This window comes from Falco rusticolus, chromosome 3, assembly GCF_015220075.1.
Source record: "Falco rusticolus isolate bFalRus1 chromosome 3, bFalRus1.pri, whole genome shotgun sequence".
NCBI classification, from domain to species: domain Eukaryota; kingdom Metazoa; phylum Chordata; class Aves; order Falconiformes; family Falconidae; genus Falco; species Falco rusticolus.
The window spans coordinates 29,660,292-29,680,381 of record NC_051189.1 but is presented as its reverse complement, the minus strand read 5'-3'; the positions used below and the strand labels follow the sequence as shown (position 1 = coordinate 29,680,381).

The 20,090-nt window shown below is 37.8% G+C and overlaps 1 protein-coding gene across 2 annotated transcripts in view; it reads left to right on the top strand.

Moving 5' to 3' along the window:
* Positions 1 to 19,232, top strand: part of PTDSS1 (phosphatidylserine synthase 1) — a 32,713-nt gene extending 13,481 nt beyond the window's left edge. The window contains exons 6-13 of one of the 2 annotated variants that reach the window (XM_037378868.1): positions 3,383 to 3,534; positions 5,496 to 5,637; positions 6,548 to 6,660; positions 8,187 to 8,252; positions 12,531 to 12,630; positions 13,780 to 13,848; positions 14,382 to 14,451; positions 15,794 to 19,232. In XM_037378868.1, coding sequence (XP_037234765.1) covers positions 3,383 to 3,534; positions 5,496 to 5,637; positions 6,548 to 6,660; positions 8,187 to 8,252; positions 12,531 to 12,630; positions 13,780 to 13,848; positions 14,382 to 14,451; positions 15,794 to 15,903 — 822 coding nt within the window. In that variant the 3' untranslated portion in view covers positions 15,904 to 19,232. Of the gene's footprint in view, positions 1 to 3,382; positions 3,535 to 5,495; positions 5,638 to 6,547; positions 6,661 to 8,186; positions 8,253 to 12,530; positions 12,631 to 13,779; positions 13,849 to 14,381; positions 14,452 to 15,790 lie in introns of both variants that reach the window. The other variant, XM_037378867.1, reaches the window with a different exon arrangement.
* Positions 19,233 to 20,090: the final 858 nt, after the last annotated feature.

Sequence of the window (20,090 nt, the reverse complement as noted above, 5' to 3'; positions counted from 1 at the left end):
ACTCACTAGTTCTCAGTATAGATTTACATTTGAAGCCTTATAAACCGGATGCTGAGCAATTGATGCTGTTAGTGGACAGCAGCAAGCTGGGGTTTAGGTAAATGACTTACTACTACTTGAATAGGAGTGAGATCTAGGCCAGCCTATTGGTGCCATCCATAGTTAGTTTTTTGGCTGTTATGGGAGTCAGTACTCATGCTACTTCAGATGTTGACCAATATTCCCTGGTTCAGGGCAATTGTTCTTGTTTTTCACCTTGGAACATCTGTGATCTACTGTCATGATCCCCTTACCCCAAATGCAACATCATTACATGTTATGTATAGTTGTGCATACTGTACAGCAACTAGGAATTGAGGGATCCCTGAGGAAGGTGTGAGGACACATGAGGAGAAGTCTATATGGAATGGCAAGACACCATTCAGTGTGGTGTTTTCTGTTGTGAGCCGTTCTTTTGTTAAATTGTACCCCACAAACCTAGTTTATTCATATTCACTGACAAAAAAAATGATATTTTTTTTTTAACTAGACCTAGATCTAAGCTAGTTCACATGCAGTGTAGTCCCCTGCACCATGGTTTGAAGGACCACTGACTTACTATCTAGCTTTACCACAGTTCTCCTAAGCACATGCATAAGTCATTTGACTGCTGGCACTTTCAAATCCTGTTTTGGATTAAAAAAAATACAGGTGCTTGACTTGATTCAGTCAACTGACTGTTGCTTGGGCTGCTGGTCTTTATTGTTAGATCTGTTTTAAGGATTCAGGCTGATTAATTGTCTCTGTAAATGCTTTCATTTGCATGTAACCTAGAGCTTGATTAGTAGAATGTGTGTCACCTAAAATCCAAGGATGTGTTTCTATAAAAATGAGTTCAATTTCATTGTATTCTTTGATTGGACAATTCAGACAAAAAAATATCCAATTTTTATCAGCTTTGGGACAGCATAGTCTAACCTGTCACACTTAACATACTAAGTGTATTTATAAACACCTGAATTTAGTCTTTAAAATTATGTTTTTCTGTAGAACTTGCTGTCAGATGAGCCAAGCATTCTCAGGACAAGGCATGTATAATTCAAAAACATAGATAAGGATTTAGTTGTCTGAAATTAAACTTCTGGGTTTGAAAATACTAGTGCCATGGGTTCCTTTTTAAAACATGTTTTTTATTCTGTGTCATTGAAGGATATGTGGTTTTCTAAGCTATTTTGAAACTGCTTAAGATTGGGATTCTGCAAGTATCCATCCACAAAAAACAACTTTGCTAGTTATTGTACTCATTTTTTCTGGCTGGAAAAGAATAAATTTGAATTTGTTTCACACAGCCTCTTATCGTTCAGTTGATCATCACACAACCATCATCTTCAATTTGACACCACATGGGGTGTCTAGTATTCCCTATTGCTGAAAGGCAGGTTATTGCAACAGACAGTGTGTTGGGTAAAGTTCAACATATAGAGAGGTTATCACCACTCAAATGGATTTTTAATGAACTAGTTAATTCAGGAGAGTCATTAGAAACCTACAGAAGTTATCAGGGCAGTTACACAGGGATTTAGCTGTGCATCTCCTATTAGCATTAATGGATTTCAGCTGGCTCCCCGTTCTGAAATGGGACACTTGGCTCATGCTCCGTACTATTGGATTAAAGTTGAGATGCAGGCAGACCTTGGTGTCTCATTCTGAGAACCTTAGAGATGGTCTGGCTAACACCTATGCTCTGTTTTTTTTGCCTTATTATCTGCAAGTTCTGGTGTCTTTTGCTGGATTATTGCAGATTGAGATTCGTAGTTTAGTGCCCCTTTCAGGTTAAATAATTTAAAACATGAAAGAGAAACTAGCAGGATAACGAGCAACATTGTGTAGCTTGGGTCCTGAAGAGGAACAGATTTTCTTTTCTACAGGTTGAAATTCCCATAGCCTTGTCAAAGAAAAACAAATTGTCTTGATATACTTTTGCAAGAGTTTTCAAAGGAACTGTCGTCATCATTATCGGTCACTGTAATTTATTATAAATGGACCATTATTCATTCTTGCTGTATACAGAAAACATTCTTCTTGTTCCTTTTCCCCTATCTTATTTTTTTTCAATACTTTATTTATACATCTGTAAACAAAGGACACTTTATTACAAAATCATACCAATAATCTTCCACAGACACAGTTCCACTGACAAAAATTGTACTGTTTTTGTAGAGGTAAGAATATTCCTGTTTGCTGTGTGTTTTCTTAAGCATCTCCTTGAGTATTCCAAAGGGACTGCTTAACACATAGCTGTTCCAGTCCACAGCTAACTTTTTCAATCTATTTTTTGGTTTGCTGTGATTTTTCTTGTAGAACAGAGATACAATTATTTTCTCTTATAGGTGGATGAGAGGTGCTGAATCTTATCTCTCTGTAAATTATGTTTATGTCTTGCCTTAACGCTGGCCAGTTATTCTTCACTCTATCGAAAGCGTAAAGTCACCAAATGTATATGTAAATACATTTAATTGCCTCATAGTGGTCTTCGGTTCAGCTGAGTATTCAGAAAGGAACAGATTGCTTCAGAGGTAAATGATTTATGCGCTTTTCCAAGGGAAATCTTGAAGGGACTGAGTATGTTTTGATATATATCAAGATGGTGTCAGCTTTTCAGTCTGATGTTGATTTGTTTCTGGTCTATTTTCCACTATCTTCATCATAAAAGTACCTTCAACATTAGTGCTTAGCAGAGACCAAGCAGGAAGAGAGAGTGGAATATTGTCTTAACTTCCTGAGCCATTCTGGATCAAGTACAGCAGCAAAGCTTGCAGTGTCTGAAATATTGGTGAACTCTTAATTAATCTCTTTACGGTCACTAAATTTCCTAAAAGTCATAAATGAAAGAGTTTTGAAATAGAACAAGTCTTAAGTCCTGAGCTCCAGAATTCATTAGTACTGACAGTTGTTACAAGTGCATCTGTGGTACTTCACCTTGTTGCTGGTTTAGAAAACTTACTTCTGTTAAAAAACTGTTTAGCAAAAGTAAATTTCTTTTGCTTTTTTTTTTGTAAGCGCAAAACACCTTTCCTCCAAGAAATGCAGCGGTTCTGCTTGTTTCATGCATTTCTATGAATGTTCTGTGTATCGTCTTTTAAGAGGCCAAGATATCCTGCATGATATCCTTATACACAGCATAGCCCCAACGGGGAATGGTGAGAAGGAAACCTCTAATGTGTGGCTCTGTCCAAGGCCTCCTGAGTTAATGGAAGGATGCCCATCAAATTTCAGTGGTTGTAGCTCATGTCCTTCAAGTGTGACATGTACTGAAAAGCTGATTTTTGAATGTGTACTTAAAAAGTGAATTTATGAATTCTGTGCTGTTCCTCATCCAGAATCTTTTTGCTGTATTCTGTAGCTCTTCTTCATGCACCTTCTGCCTAATTTTGCTGAATGCTGGTGGGATCAAGTCATTTTGGACATCCTGCTTTGTAACGGGGGTGGCATCTGGTTGGGCATGGTAGTTTGTCGTTTCTTGGAGATGAGGACCTATCACTGGGCAAGCTTCAAGTAGGTCTAAATTAAACCTTGATAAACATTGTTTGTTGTAATATTGAATTAATTTCCTTGGGAAATAAACCGCATTTTTGCGTATGTAAAGTGCATATAGTATAGAATTAGCATGCAATCTGCACCTGCTAACAATGCTGTAAATTTATTTTAAATGTTAAAAATCCATCTTATAGTAATGCTACTGTACAGCATATATTTGTAAATATGATTAGGTGTATATATAATTTTCCTTTGCAATCTTAAGTTACAAGCATTGATGCCAAATGAAAATATACAGTAGTAAAGCTATTTGCATTTTTGGTGTATTTTGTACAAGTAAAACTTTGAAGAAGGCAGTAAAGAAAATTGTAATTGTTTTCTCATTATATAATGTTTTTAAACTAGATTTGGGCTGTCCTTGGTGAGGCATTAGTGTAGCAATCTGTCAGCACTAGTTGTAATTGCAGAGGAGTCAGGCTGATTGTACCTGTACTGTGAATTGCCTTACCCCATTGCTGACCCATTGCAGAATAAAGTAATGTTTGTTGTGTAAAAGGGCAACAGCTTGTGGCATAGCACATGTCAGTTCCTAACTATCCAGGTATGGTTTCTTCCGTAGTTTTTTGCCCCTCTCCAGCCTTCTTCCCTGCCGGTTGGTGGCAAGCCATGGTTATCTGCACATTACCGGTGGTATAGACGAAACAGGATTAAGTACAATGAATTGGCAAAGAATATTGCCTTGAGAGATGGAAAAGGAGCTCAAATCTTGACTGCAAATTTGTACCTTGCGTGAACTTCTGTACTACTTTCATTTCTTACTCACAAATTTATTAATTGCTCTGAGGACCATCCAGCCTTTAGTCTCAATTCAATTGCTCTGCATTTCAGTTCATGAGGAATAATAAGCATTGTAGAGTTGATGGCCCTTCTGTTTTTAGAGAGCTGACTGAAAGCTAAAACAGCAGGGTATTTATGGCAAGACTAGTCTTTACTATCATTGTGAAGTGATTTTTCCTCATGTTTTTAAATGCATAAGTAGATTTTTCTGGACCTCTACTATGAAGAGGAGCTGCACAAAATGAGAAGCTTTTGCTTGTGCCCTTTTGTTTCCTTTTTCTTTTTTTAATTGAATAAACACAGAGCTTAAAGATTAGAAGATTCCCCCTAACCTAAGATCCCATAAACCTAAATAAACACAACTATCAGAAATATTAAATCTGAATCTCCTTTGTCCAGAAGGGCTGGGGAAATAACAGGATGAAACCAGACTTCTAGCCCTGCTAGTCTTCCTTCAGAAAAGGAAACTCTTGCATTTTTCTCCTTTGGATGCTGTTGCTCATCTGAACTAATGTTATCAAAAGCAAGAACCAGTAATGTTCTTGTCAGATGAACCTCTACTCACATCCCATTTCAAAAGGGAATTTAAAAGTCTTCTAGCTTTTAACAGTGCTATCCCATCTCTCCAGAAGATTCATGTGTATCTAATATCAGAACAGCAAGGGTTGTGTGAACTTGGAAGTGCAGTATTTTCAAACCTGTGGAGCCAGCCCTTATACAATTAATGAATAATGAACCTGATAGATTCTTGAATTATTGATGTCAGAGAGCTCTAGAATGAGTCTTTGGGACAAGAGCAGTGGCAGCATTGACTAGGAAGAAATACCATCTAGGTTTTCCAAGGGGGCTGCAGAATCGTAGTCCTTTTTTCTTCCTTCAGGCAGAGTTATAGATCTATTTTGTAGTTAATTACTGACTGAGGATAGAGGAGGGTGGACTTGATAGCAGAACGTGCCCTGACTGAAATGCTTAGTAGATTATACTGCTAAATTCACCTGTGTGTGGTGCACAGTTGTGCCTGTGAAGATCTCTGCTGTCCAGCGAAAAAGAGTGATTGTTCTGCAACATCAGTAACATGGCTATTGCTTTTTTGTTTTCCTTGCATATTCCTTGTATTTACTTCAGCGATTCTCTTTTTCTAGGGACATTCACACAACTACAGGAAAAATCAAAAGAGCTGTATTACAGTTCACCCCTGCCAGCTGGACCTATGTCCGCTGGTTTGACCCTAAGTCTTCATTTCAAAGAGTGGCTGGAATCTACCTTTTCATGATCATTTGGCAGGTAAGAAATAAATTCTGTGAAATCAAAGCTGCCATCAGCTCAGTTACTTAATGGCTGTTTGGCTAGGAGATATTCTAATGTGATGTATGTCCGTCATTGAAATACACAGTTAAATGCATTGATAGTACGGAATTGGTCAGGGCATTGTTGGTGGGAGTTACATGATAGTTCAGGAGTGTAATTACAGAATCTGTAGAAAAACCCAAATGTTACAGATTGCTGTACTGGACATCAGATTGCTCTTTGCAATGGATATAGTTTTAAAAACTGGTAGACAGTGAGGTTTTGGGTGGGGTGGGGGTGTTTGCCGTTTTGGTTGGTTTTTTTTTTTTTTTTTCTTCCTCTCTTTCTATTGACTGGATGGATCACTGATACTCAGAATTTTGACCTCGATCCAGCAAGACTCCATAATATGTCCCAACCACTTAGGTACTTAAGTCTGCCAGTGTTTGCATGATTAACTAAAAACCTTTTTTTTTTTTTAATTTGCCGAATTTAGTTTGTAAAAAGAGAACCAGAACTGTTTGATATGCTTTTTTTTTTTTTTCCTTTGAAACGTATGATATCTTCTATTAAATTTGCCCCAGTCATTCATACCATGTTTAGGTTATGCAAGTTATCAGAAGACCTCTGCAGTGTGTTATTAGTGTCTGATTGCTTAATGGGTTTCTGGAAAGAGAGCAAATACTTTCATAGAGATGTCTGGAGGGTATTGTTTGTTTTACTTGTCCTAGAGCAGGAATCTTAGACTCTTTTAATCTTCAATCTAACCAGCAGAGCTATAGTAGAGCATAAATAGTTTTCCTTCGGTGTTTTAGTTTCCATATTAATCTTTGCACATTTTCAAGTGTCGTAACTCATTAAGTTATGCAAATTGAATGCTATTAACTAACTTTTTTTTTTTTCTTAGCTGACTGAGTTGAATACATTCTTTTTGAAACATATCTTTGTGTTCCAAGCAAGCCACCCTTTAAGCTGGGGGAGAATCCTTTTCATAGGAATCATTACAGCACCCACCGTAAGGTAATTTTGTTGCCATGTTTTTTTTTCTTCAATTTAAAGTAACTTGACTTCTAGGCACCCAAGGACTGCCTACAGTTTGTGAGTAAGTACAGTGAATTTCAAGAAATCTATGCTTTTGCCACCATGACAAGCAAAACAATCACCACTTCAATAAAGTATATTTTCTGACAAATAAACTAATAAGGTAAAATGTGTTTAAACACCTGCATGTCCATAGGGATGCAGAACCAGTGTGTTCCATCTTCTATTGGTATAGCATCTCCCTGTTCTGTGAGTTAGCTGCATATGTTGTTCTGAAGGATTGTATCTGAAAGTGTCCAAGTTGATGAGTCAGGTGCTCAAAAAGGCATAATGAGGAAAACCAGAGCTGCTGGTTTTTCTGAGCTGCTTATTTTGTTTGTCTACAGGAAATATTAGTATGTTATAAGAAAAGATAGAGCATTGTCATATTCTGAGTAACAAAACAGTATATATGCAGTGTTAATAGTTGTACAGATACATTAACCTGCTTCTAGCCTTGCACAGTATTTCACATTTCACATTGTTAGCAGAGTTCTCTTACTTTTTTTTTTTTTTTTCATGTGACAGCTGGAGATAGACAGAATGCATGCAGTTCTGAAGTTAAGAGGCAGGGAATTTCCCATTCATGAGTGAAGTGATGTTACCTGGGACAGTTAAATGGCAGCCATGCATAGGTTTATTCCTAAAATACAGCTGTTAGTGTCTCAGGTTAAGTGCAGTGATTTCACACTGTTGATTAAATCACCTTAAACATTCTATTAGCTCCTGTATCAGTGAGGTTTTAAGTATTTTTATGGCACTTGCCAACTTGTAGATGTCTTTATTCTTAAACAATCCGTGTATAGTTGGATTAATAACACTTCCCCATCTGTTGGTGGAGATCTGAGACAAAGACAGAAAAAGAACTTCAGTTCCACTTTGGAATTCCCCTCTGTAAACTTAATGTTTAGGAGCATGAAGAACACAGCAGAATGGTCTCCAGGCTGTTTTAAAAATAGTGAGAATTTCTACTCTGTTCTTAAAGGGAAAACATGCCAGTGGTTAGAGCACTCACCCAGGACATGGAATAGCCATATTCAGCTTTCTTCAAGATTCAAACCCATATCTCTCAAGAAAATGCAAATGTCAAAGAATTAAATACAAACTGTGGAAAAAGTGGAGTTTTTCAAATTCTTTCAAAGCTGTTGCACTTTGCCTAAAAGAATTGGAGATTCAGTGGAGAGGCAGGAGACAAAACATAGCTTTGTTAGCCTACTAGTTTGAGTACTTTCCCAGTCCTTGCTCTCAGGATTTTCTGTGTTGTTTCAAGCTATTTGATCTATGTGATAATCTGTCCTACTAGAATTGAAGCCATCTGTTAGACATCCAGCACGATTGCATGTGGCTTTGAGCATCAGCACTTCATTTTCAGTATAGATACATTTGTAACATAAACTTGTTTTCTAAATGTAAATGTTCTGGGGACTTTCAACTTCACTGATGAATTTTCTTGTTTCCCTTCTCAGGCAATACTATGCATACCTCACAGATACACAGTGCAAAAGGGTGGGAACCCAGTGCTGGGTGTTTGGGTAAGTGTTCTTGCTGCATTCGTGAAGCACTTGGACAAGTGTTAAGTATGAGTCCAGCACAGGAACAGCTTTGCATGAAGCCAGTCCTTGTTACGTATTGTTTTAGGTGTAAAGAACAGTATGGAGAGATTTTCTTTCTTTCCCCTGCCCCCCGCCCAAGTTTAGAGGAAAGGAAAATTCTGGATTTGGAGGTAGAACATAGGAAGTGATGGAATGAGTAGGGAGAAGAACAGAAGGAAGAACTAGAAACTGCTGGGTAAAGCTAGGCTCCTTCAAGGTAGTATTGACCTTGCTGCCCATTGTCTCAGTCAGGTGAGAAGGCCAAAGCTTTTGCCTCTGCTGCTTGCCTGTCATCGGAGCAATGTTTGCCTGGCCATCAAGGTGGGCATTACTGCTGTTAGTGGAATCACAGCAGAAGACAGTGAAACAAGCCATGGTTATCAAATATTTCTATGCTGCCCTCAAAGAGGGAAAGGAATATCACTGTGAACAATGATTACCTTGTCTATGATCTCTTTCAACATATCTCTTGGAGGAGACCTTTAAATTAAGAGTTTGCATGATTGCTTCTGGTGAGAACTTCCTTCTCTAGGTGGCTTGACTGAAACGTACTGTTCTGGAAACCTTAAGCATTTGCTATTGTAGTGTTGTAAAAGCTGCTTGTAAATAAGCAGCGTAGTAGTGTCTCTTTTGATTTATGACTTGGAAGCTTACAAATGGAAAACGATAGACGATCCTAAATCCCATCTTAAAGAAAAAAATATGTATTTTAAGAAACTATTCAAGAAGCTAATTTCTGGTGGCAATGATTTTAAATTAAAACAGCTGCTTCATTCTCTTTGTCAAGATTAAGGTATATCTTATTTTCAAATTGTCTGAACCATTCTCATGTTTAATAGAAGAATCTTTTACTGTTTTAAATTGGAATAGCATTTCAATGAGCTGTAAAATACTGAGATCTAATTTGGAGAGTGTGCTCTGGCAAACTTATCTCGCCTTTACTGTTAGTCTTAAGGATGTTACAGACTTTTAGGAACAGTGCTGGGCTGGAAAGCATGTTTCCAGGTGCTCTACAGCACTGTAAAGAATGCCCCTTTCTCAGCATTTTATTGAGATAAGAGCAGAGCATGCTGCAGTATAATTGAAGAGATTTCTACTGTTGTTTTAAATGTACCCTGGAGAACAAGATACAAGTCTCCTTGGGTGTTGCTGGGCTTAAGTATTCACCTCTTTCACTGACTTACCACCTTCCTGGATGGGTCTGTTACTGTCTTCAACTCAGGACTGTAACATCCAATGGACACACAAAAGGTAGTAACTCTGTTCTTGTTTAGTTTTACTGGTGCTGAGTAGGAGTAGGTAACATTTTCTGTAAGCCTAAACCTCCTTACTGAGGGAGGACCCCCTCCTCGAAACATGCATTATGATTCTTGGAAGGTGTCTGTAACATACACAGGTCCTTAAAAAGGATTATTTTAATGATCGTGGCAGAGTAACCTGTCTTTCTGGGTTTGGTATGGAAGGTGCTTTAGTACCGAAGGTAACTAATTTATCACACAGTTAATATAACTACTTAATTTACAGTTAGAATCAAAGAACCTTTCTCTGTTTGTGCATAAACATTTTAATAGTTAAAAATAAACTCTGTTAGTATTTGAGACAGGCATTTGAATACAGACATGTTACTGAAACCTGTATTTAAATTAATGGGGAATTGAGATGCTTATATGAAAAAGGATATTTGCTCAACTATAGATGGTAATTTTAGAGTTATAGAAGACACATTTTAAAGAGTTCTGTAATTTTGGGGGAAGAATTTTCAAGTTCTGCATTACGAAGAAAGAAAGATGACCTTGTTTCATCCATATTAAACATATTCTTTTGCAAACTGAAGAGAAATATGATGCTGAATGTTTGCCTTCTGGCTCTGAAAAATTGTTGAGGGTTGTAGAAACCATCATCTTGGGTTCAAAGTTCTCACTGAACACATTGATGTCATATATGTCAATATATGTATGCTTAAAGATCTCTTTACAACTGCATAACAAGAACTGCAATAGAATATTCAACAGTCCAATCTAATAATGGGAAATGTGCATGGAGCAAGTTCTTCTTGATGCTGCTTACTTCTGTAATTGCTAGAAAAAACAGAGCAACGCTAGGATTTCCTTTTATTTGTTGGAAAAACAGGACTCTTCAGGTAATTTAACAATCCAGAATATAATTTCTGAAGCAATTAAAAGCAAGTATATAGAATACTCATATCTGTGGTGATCAAGACCTACTTCTAAAGGCACAAATTTAATTTGTAATGGTCTAACCATGGGAATAGTTAAAATTAGTGCCTTGCATTAGTATGGAATTGTGTTCTCTAACTTGAAATATACTGTACCATCACTCTTAGTAGATGGACAGTAAGTGAGATAAGGCATGAAGAAGGCCAGTGCAACAGCTCTGCTGGAAATTGCACCATTTTCATTAAGATGAAGCCTTTCAAAGAGGAATATCGTAGGATGTTACAAGACTATTTTGATTGAATAAAAACTTGTAGTGTCTTTAGTTCTATGGAGTGTTCTCATCACCCTTCAGTAGGACACTAACACCTTTCACTGTTGGTATTCTTCTATTTTTTGATTTACAACTTTAACTGTAATAGCTGTCCTATTGTACAACACACTTAACCCAAGTATTCTTGACAAGAATAATGGAAAGAATGTATAAATGCAGCACAAACAGCTGTATAATTTTTCTGAGTCCTTGTTGAAAATAGCCTGTTGTTTTGTTTATACCTTTGAGTATATCACACCCTCTTATGTTTGTTTCCTGATGGTGGTCTTTCTGTTCCCACTGCTGTAGCTCAGTTTAACTATTTGGGTTTTTTTAAATCTGAAGCTGGATCAGTAAGAATAATATAAAATGAAGAAAGAAAAATAGTTGGTCACCCAACAGAGTAACACTGCTCTGAAATTTTTATTAATATGCACCTCATTCATTTGCAGTATTGGTCAGTTAGGCGTTAATTCCACAGTTCTTAAGTTTTGGCCCCACTCACCATGTTGCAAGTCACATGGTACAGAGAAAGCTGTAATTTGTTATTTGCACCAGGACCATCTCCACAATACCAGTTGTTAAGTTGTGCATACATCTTTCCTCAGTCTTTCACGGAGGGAGCTGGATCCTGTCTGTCAGGCAGTAGAGCCATGTTTGGCAGCTTCCTGGTTGTGGAGAGTGTGGGTAGGGAACGTGTCCTGCAGGGTCGAGCTTGGGAGACCAAACCACTTGACCTGATGTTAAGTGTGCCTTGCGCACATTTGAGGGAGAATTTTCATGCGTGTGCTCATATGTACAACCTCAAAGTCACCGTTGAACAAGTTAAGTACTAAACTTTTATAAATTTAATAGTTTTCGTCATGATTTGCTTCAGCTTGAGAAGAGTCAATTGTCTACACTTTTGCCGCACCAGTCACATTTCTACACTTGTATTTGCTAAAAATATGTAATTTTGTGTCCAGGACCTATACAAACTATGTTTTCATGGCAAGTGATGGAAACTTTGGATTCATAACCCCTTGTTCCACACCAAGTGGTGGACAAGCCTCCATAGCTTTGAGCCTGAAAAGATGTAGACATGTGGTAATAGGGAGAGAGCTGAAGATACTTGTTTTGATTCCTGTAATGCCAGAGAGGAAAGCGAATACTGCAGTTTTTCCTCTCAGTTTCTTCAGAAATCCTCAGATACTGTAGTGTGGATCAGAGTTTGCACACCAACCAGGGCAAAGGCATGGATTCTTAGAGAATTGGAAATGCTGTTTCATGTTAATATTCTCATTAAAATCCATCTGAAGCAAGCAAAGTAGCCTGTTTAGAATTGTAGTAAACTCACATCCAGTAGAGAAATCCCCAAAACACAGTTCTAGTTCACCCAACAGGGAGTCAGTTGGTTGTTCAGAAAAGAAATTTATATCTGGTGAAGGCTGAAGCACAGCGGTAAGTATAAACAGAAATTCTCTGCTATTGGCACACACCCTTCCTTGTTCCCTGGACAAGCAAAGGCTCACAGAATCGTGAACTGCCAGTCCATCTCTATTTGTATGCTGTTTATGCTGAAGAAAAGTATAGCAAGAAAAATTAATTTCAGTTAATGGTGGTGTTGGGGGGAGGTGTGTGCTCAGTAGTGCTTGTTTAGAGCAGGCAGTCTGGGGTCTGGGTTGTGAACATGTGAGTTAAATCCTTAGTGTTTGTAACTGCTTCCCCCCCACCCCTTTCATTTACCCACAGGGTTATTGCTTTCCTTGAAGCTATTGTGTGCATAAAGTTTGGACAGGATCTTTTTTCCAAAACACAAATACTGTATGTTGTGTTTTGGCTTCTCTGTGTGGTAAGTGAGATTTCTCATGTGAAACATAAAGCATGGCAAAAGCATTGAAAACATCTAAATAGCTTCCTCTCTGGAACATTGGCAGCAGGGGATCATTGTTGGGGAGTGCTGGTGAAGAGCGTTGTGCATGTCCTAGGAAAAGCAAATGCTAGACCATTTAGAACACACTTTGAAGGGACTAGGATAACTTTTTTTCTTGACATCGCAGAGTATAGCCACAGTACCAGTACTTAACATGAAACAAACACAAGTTATAGGGCACTTTATGAGAGAAAAAATGTCAGCTCAAGGCTAACTTTGGCAGTGCTTGCTATAGTGCCCACTGGAAAGGAACAGGAGTTAATGAATAGCATTAATAAGTAATGCATGTTGATTCACACTAAAGTCTTACAAGTACATAAACAAGCCTGCTTTGTCAGGCAAATCATTCTCACTCAGCCCGCAACTTTGTACTTCAGTGTGATTATTGCAAGTGCAGCATGAAATGCCCATTTTGTAACAGTAAATGGATATTTGTCTTGCCAGGCTTGTAACTCTGATGCCAAACACATTTTTAATGGTCAGTGAAAAATAAGGCATTTATAATGGGCTGACAGATAAATACTTCTTCCTTCTAGTTGGGAACACAGTTTGAGCAGGTGATAGGAAGACAGCATTTATTGTTCTTCTATTTAGCATGATGATTTTATTCCTGAAGCTTCAGAGGAGAAAAGTATTGACTTGCTTCCCAGATCAGAGCACCACAAAACCGAACATGTAACCTAGCCTGAAGCATGGGACAGGGAGAAGGGGAATTTGTTTTTCTGCCAGAGTGGGTGTTCCTGATAATGTACCTACAAGGGCTTACCAACTGCCTTTGTATGACGACTGTACAGGATGAGGACAAAAATCATATTGACAGTGTATCCTGCATGTACAAGAATGATCTGTGTGTGTTGTCATGCTCCCATTGAGAACTGGTCTGCATACCCCATGGTGGCAGAATGTATGTGTACCTTGAAGCATGAGTCTTGCTCATCCTGACAAAAGATGCAGAGAGAAACAAGAGTGTGAAAGTCTCCGAATGTGGAATCTCATTCTTGGACCTTGAACAAGCAAGGAATTTGGGAAAGTTTTACACATTTTTTCTTTTTCTTCTTCCTTATTTAGGCCTTTACAACTTTCCTGTGTTTATATGGTATGGTTTGGTATGCAGAATACTATGGCCACCGGGAAAAGGTACTTTATTAAGAAGCCTGTTTTTGTTTTATACAAGAATTAAAACTGCAAAGCTCCTAAATATTAGAATTCTTTACCAGAGCTAATATAAATGGGGGTGAAGGGGGGGATGGTCCAGGGTCTAACTGAAGTCAATAGAAAGAACTCTGAATTCAGCAGGCCTTGGACAGATCCCAAATTACGCTGTGGTTTCTAAAGAATGCTGTCTTCTTAGTTACTCAAAATGAGGCTGTAATTTCAGCAAAGCATTCAGGGATGAATGGTTAGCTAATGTTCCCATTGTACAGGTGGAATGCTAGGGGAATATTAAGAATACTTGGTTACACAACAGATCACGTGGCAAGTGGTGAGTTCTGATTGTGTCATCTATGTTGTACCTTTCTAACAAGGAAGGGAAAAGTCCTAAGTACTAGCTGAAAGTTTTATGAGGACTTCTGCCACAGTTTAAATTTTTAAGTATACTTGTGAACAGGAGAAGCACTGGTCACAAGAACCACCAGCATCCCAATGACGTGTCCTTTTTGGTTTTGCAGACTTTATCAGAAAGTGAAGACAGCCCATACAGTCCAGATGCTTCCTGGCTTCATTCTAAATTCAGCAGAGGTATTGGCACTTTTGCTCCTATATTCTTGAAGTGGTAGCATTAAGGCTCAACACGAGGAAATGAGGCTTGAGAAACTTACCTTGCAGACAGCTGATCTTATTTAAACATCTCTTCGGGAGCTATACAGATAAATCAACTGCAAAGCTATTTTGCTTTACCACCTTTTTTTTTTTTTTCTTCTACCTCTCGGAAATTTATTTAATTAAGCAGCTGAATTTTTCTGCCATTATTCCAGGCCATTCTTGTACACTTAGGGCATTATGCATTTCATAACTCTAGTGGACAGATTTTCTCCCTGAACATTGCATGTTTTATGTGAAACGTATGAATGTGAATTGTGCTTTTATTCCTGCTTATTAAGAAACAATCAGGAATGTGCCTGGACCTTGTATTCTTACTGATGCTTCCCTAGTCAATGTAGTGCTGATAAACAGCTTTCTCAGACCTAAGCAACAGCAGCCTCCTTCTCTGACTCCATTTCTCCTTACACTAGAGGTCAGTTAAGCTACCTGCCTCCTCCATTAACTCTTTAATGTGGTCTTGCTTATTGAACAAATATCAAGATTCACACCTGGAAGTTATCTCTGTCAGACTTGCTCCAGGTGTTTGTATCATTAAAGATACTTGGGTTTTTTCATATACTTGAAAAGTACCTACAGCAGAACTGCTTTATATTCATGATTTTTCTGGATGCTGATATTAATTTATTCTCCGTTTAGTAGATTTTGGAGGGTGGTTATATTCTGGAGAAAATTTGCTTGCATTCAAAATGTTTTTCCTATTTATAGCTACTGGAGAAATTTGGCTAAGCAAATCTTTCTCTTGACTTTCTGATACTTAAGTAATTGCAAACTTCAGCCTCTTTCATGTTTTGCTCTTGAGTTCTTGTTTCAGTCCCCATTATCATCCTTTGCTTTCTCAGTCAAACATGGTCTGTCATCTGAAAGACTGAAAGCAAGAAATGTATTCTTACAAGGATCTGTGACCTCACTTCCATAGTTCTTAATTGCTGATAGTAGTACCTGCCAGTCATAAAAATAAACATAAAAATGTTTAATTATTGATGTCATTTTAAATGGGAGATGTTTCATTAGTATATCCTTTTATAGCAAACTTCTGAATTTTTTGGAGGAGGGAGAATTTTGCAGAAGTTTAAGAATTGCATTTTTTTTAAAAAAATAGGCCACTAGATGGAGTACAAGTATCAACCAGTTCGTATTAGCCTGAAATAATTCATACTGTAAATGCTGTAGCTCTAGAAAGCCTTACTGTCTTTTAGACAAGAGTTTGATAATGTCAAATATATATATATGTAGTAAAAAAATATTTATTTCTCAGCAGGTGCTGACAATAGTCCACCAAAACATTCAGTCAATAGTGAAAGCCATTCATCTAGAAGGAGGAATCGGCACTCCAAATCAAAAGTAACAAATGGAATCGGCAAGAAATGAATGGTCTCTGAAGGTATCTACGGTGTGATCAGAGGTGACAAAGAAAATCAGACCCGGCTCTGAATTTCCAAATGGAAGATTGATTTTTTTAAATTTAAAAGGTAAAAAAAGGAGGTTGAAGATAAGGATGACAAAGGTGGAACAGACAGTGTAGTGCAAATCATTGCCTGCTGACACTTGCCATTCACTGATTTAAATATAGTTTCTTCAGCATGTGGCACCAAAAGCTAATGAAGAGTATGCTGGAAAGAAAAGTAATTTTGTCATAGCAGGTACACCCTGTTTTGTGTTCAGGTGTTGCAAGTGCATTTTTAGTATCTTAGTTGAGGACATAAACACAAAGGCTAGTAAACTGATAATCAGTTGGCATAGTTGGTTGGATTCTTTGGTTTTGTTTTGTTTTGCTGTGTCTTTGTTGTTTTCTAGAAAAGTATACAATCCTTTGACTAAAAGCAACTCTGCCCTTCTTTATCAGTCTCACAACTAAACTTTTCCATGCAACAGTTAGTAAATATTTAACATGTCCATAGTTGTATCCATCTGCTTGCTTTTATGTAAAGTCTTTTTAGACTTTACCTGGTGACAGGGTTTTACCAGTGAAGAAACGGGTCCAGGTTTCCTGTAAAGGATGTGAAACTGATCTTCAAACATGGTTTTTCTGTTCTGCTGTTGTCCTTCTGCTTGATTGTTACACATTTGATTTCTTTAAGTTTTTAAAATACTTAAATGAAAACGTGTTGCAAAGTGGTGGGCCATGCTTCTTGCCCTCAGACAGATATGTCATTCAGGGTTTTTTCTTCCTTTACTGCAGTGTGTTTGCATCTTCATGTCATTTTTTTTCACTTGTCACATCCCTTCTAATTTGCTTCAGCCTCAGCTGGAACCAGAAATTCCAGTGTCTTCAGACTGATGTCAGAAACTGCTTTGAAGGCTCTGATGTCCTACTAAGCCTGGTGATAAGGCAGTTTTTTTGCTGAAGCTGAGTTGTGTACCACTTCCATAAACATAATTATCTGTGAAGGCTTGCTGTAGTCTTTGGTGTTCAAGGGGAAGCATGATATTACTGTGATATACCCCATTGTTCTGGTAATTCTTATCATGCAGTCAGATACCCAACATCAAAGTCATTCTTGCAGGTTTTGTGGTAGGTTTTTTTGTGGTTTTTTTTTGTTTTGTTTTTTGGTGTGTGTGTATTTATTTTTTATTAAATGTATTAATTCTGGCATCTAGCAAAGTGGATAATTCTCCAGCAGTGAATGTAATGATTAAGTCAAGAGGTAAACAATCAAGAGCAATCAGTTCCTGTATTAAGTTATCAAAATGTTTTTGTGCCAATTAGATTTTGGAATTCATGGGGTTCAGAGGGGTAGATAGCTTAAGCAAGGATAAGTAATACCCTTTAGTTTCTTAGTCTTCACAAGAAAATGGGATTTCCTTTGAATAATGTTACTGTGATTTGCTACAGGCTAAGTACTAAAAAAAAATAATGCAGCAGAGACTTGATAGAGTGTATGATACTGTAAATAGAAAAAAGTATCCTGTGTACTCCATTAATTCCTGTGTGCCACAGATTATCAATTTTTTCAATGCACTGAAGTGCTGCTGCTGAACTCCTCAGAGGCCCTTCATTTCCCATCTTTTCAATCAAACCTGAAGTGTAGAACATGGGAAGTAACATAGTAGAAGCTTTTACGTCATCATTGCTACAGTGACATTAAATGTTACATGAGAAAAAGTGTTAGAAAGGCTTTCTTACAACTATTTAGTTTTCATTCATTCTAGAACAATTCCATGTATCGCCTCTTTATTCGTAATGTACCACATTTTGATGAATGTATTTGTAGATTTCTTTGGATACTGAGACTTGTTACTTTTTTATTTTATTGGTTAATAACTCAGTCTGTGTAAGACTAAAGAATGGCATTGTAAATTTTCTATTGATTCAATACCAAAGCAAGAGATTGGAAGTCTAATTGCTTAGATATTTTAAGTACTGTGGTTTTCAAAGAGGAGTCTGTTTTGTACTTGCAAGGTATATGCACACCAACTATATATACAAAGCTTACATGTGTAAGCAGATGCTGAAGTCCAATATCTACTTGCCTGTGGGGACGGGGACAAGGACACATTTTGTAAATGCAGACTTGGTGCTCACACTGCTGAACTGCACCCTAAAAATATTGGAAAGGTAAATAAGAAGTGTCATCTTGTTAGAAGCCGACTTCTGTATACTGTTACAACAGTTTGGCCTTGAAGAAATGTTGTTTGACAACACCTTTAAAAATACTTCCCATAAAGTCTTTTTACTACTTTGATTTTTTTTGTGTGTGTATTTGGTTGGGGTGTTTTTGTTTGGTTTTGTTGGGCATTTTTGTTTGTTTGGTTTGGTTTTTACTACTTTAAAAGAGGCATGGCTAGGGAGAGGGGAAACTTAAGTAAACTATTCAAATGCTGCTTGGAAAATGGCACTTTGTGTCCTCTGTCAACAGTTCTGGCTGGAATTCATGTGTGTTCTCTCAAGTCCTCCACTGACTGACAAGTGTATTTTCAGCCCCATTGTTTTGGACGTAAAGCTTTGCGCTGGCAGGCATTGGAAGGTGCTTTTGATCACTGCTGTAAAATTAGTGATCTCAATACTGTTATTTACTGTGTTATTGCTGATTTCTATATGTGTGTAACACCTACAATGACAAATCACTGAGCTGTTTAGCAACAAGCATCTATGTATGAGTTTTGCTGCTTGAACAGTATTTTGTAAGAGTCACGGATGCACTGTCCTGTTTTTAACTACTTGTTCCGTCACAGCCTCTCATTCCTGCTTTCCCGCTTCTGATGTTCTTGCCTTTCTCTGTGCTCTAGTCCTCTCCCCTGCTGTTACGGAGAGATCTGAATTGGCCTTCCAGAGGCTGTCCATCAGTGATGTCAGTCATTGAAGGGAGGCTAATTCAGGGCAGCATGGTGTAAGCGGAGGGTAGTGGCAAGAACTTTAAATAGTGGATTAAATAAAAACAAAGTTTAAAAATGCAGGTATACAGCGAACCAGAACTAGCCTTGAGTACTAGATTCCAGTATTAAAGTTGCTGCATAGATCATACACAGCATCTGGCTATATATTTGGAGTGTGATTTCAACCAGTGCTTTTGTTACTCTTCTGTGAAGATCATCGTTTGGTGTTCCAGCAGTTAAAACTTTAATATTTTTTACTTTCTTTTCACAAAGGATGCAGATGTTACCTTGTATTTAATAGTTTTTGAATAGAGTTGCTCTATTGTATTGATTGCAAAGTATTGTATTTTGCAATAACTCAGTAAATCAACCCATGTCACCAGTATGTGTGTTTGTCTGTCCATGCAAGGCATAGGAAATGATTACATACTGCCTTTAGAAGCTATTACATTTTATTCTATGTAATTGCATGCTGACAAATGCAGTGGTTCCCGAGCAGCCTACAGTGCACGCTAAGGTTTTGCTGTAATTTATTATTCAGAGCAGCAGATCTGATAATATGAACAGTTGTTATGCCTTCTGAAGTTTCCCTAGTACACAGGGTAAGTTACTTTAATTATTCTTGTTGGAATTGTTTTACTATTGGATGGGAGAACTGAATTGCAGGATGGTCTCATGACAGACCTTCAAAGGAGAAATGAGGCTTCTACAGAAGAGCTGTGGGACAGGCTACCAGCAAATAAACTTCTGCCAGTATAAAGATGTCATTGAGTACCAGAAACACTTTGCTTTGGCTTCTACTGCTACCATAGTCTCCACAACAGCAGTTTCCAGTTGTTTTTACACCTAAAACCTGTTGTGAGCTGTTTATTGCTTCTCTGCTGCTGGCAGTAGCCTGATGCCTAGCGTGTAAAGAAGCCTGGCTTTTCCTTTCTTCCTCAGTTCCTTCTCTCTACAGGCATTGAATACTGGGACTTTCTGCCTTGCTGGGAAGGGCTCTTCTTCAGCATGATTTACCTCTTTGAATTCTGATTTATAGAGAACCCATAAATTCTGAAATTGTAGTAAAATTTGGAATAGCCGGGACTTCAGCTTGTTCGTCTCCTGGGAAGAACAGCTAAGAGGAACGTGGTGAGTTGGTAAATCTTTTCTGAAGGCTGGGAAAATACCTAATTTATAAGAGCCACCTCTCTCACAGGACGCTGCTTACTACATTGGAGAAGGCTTTTTAATGTCTTCAT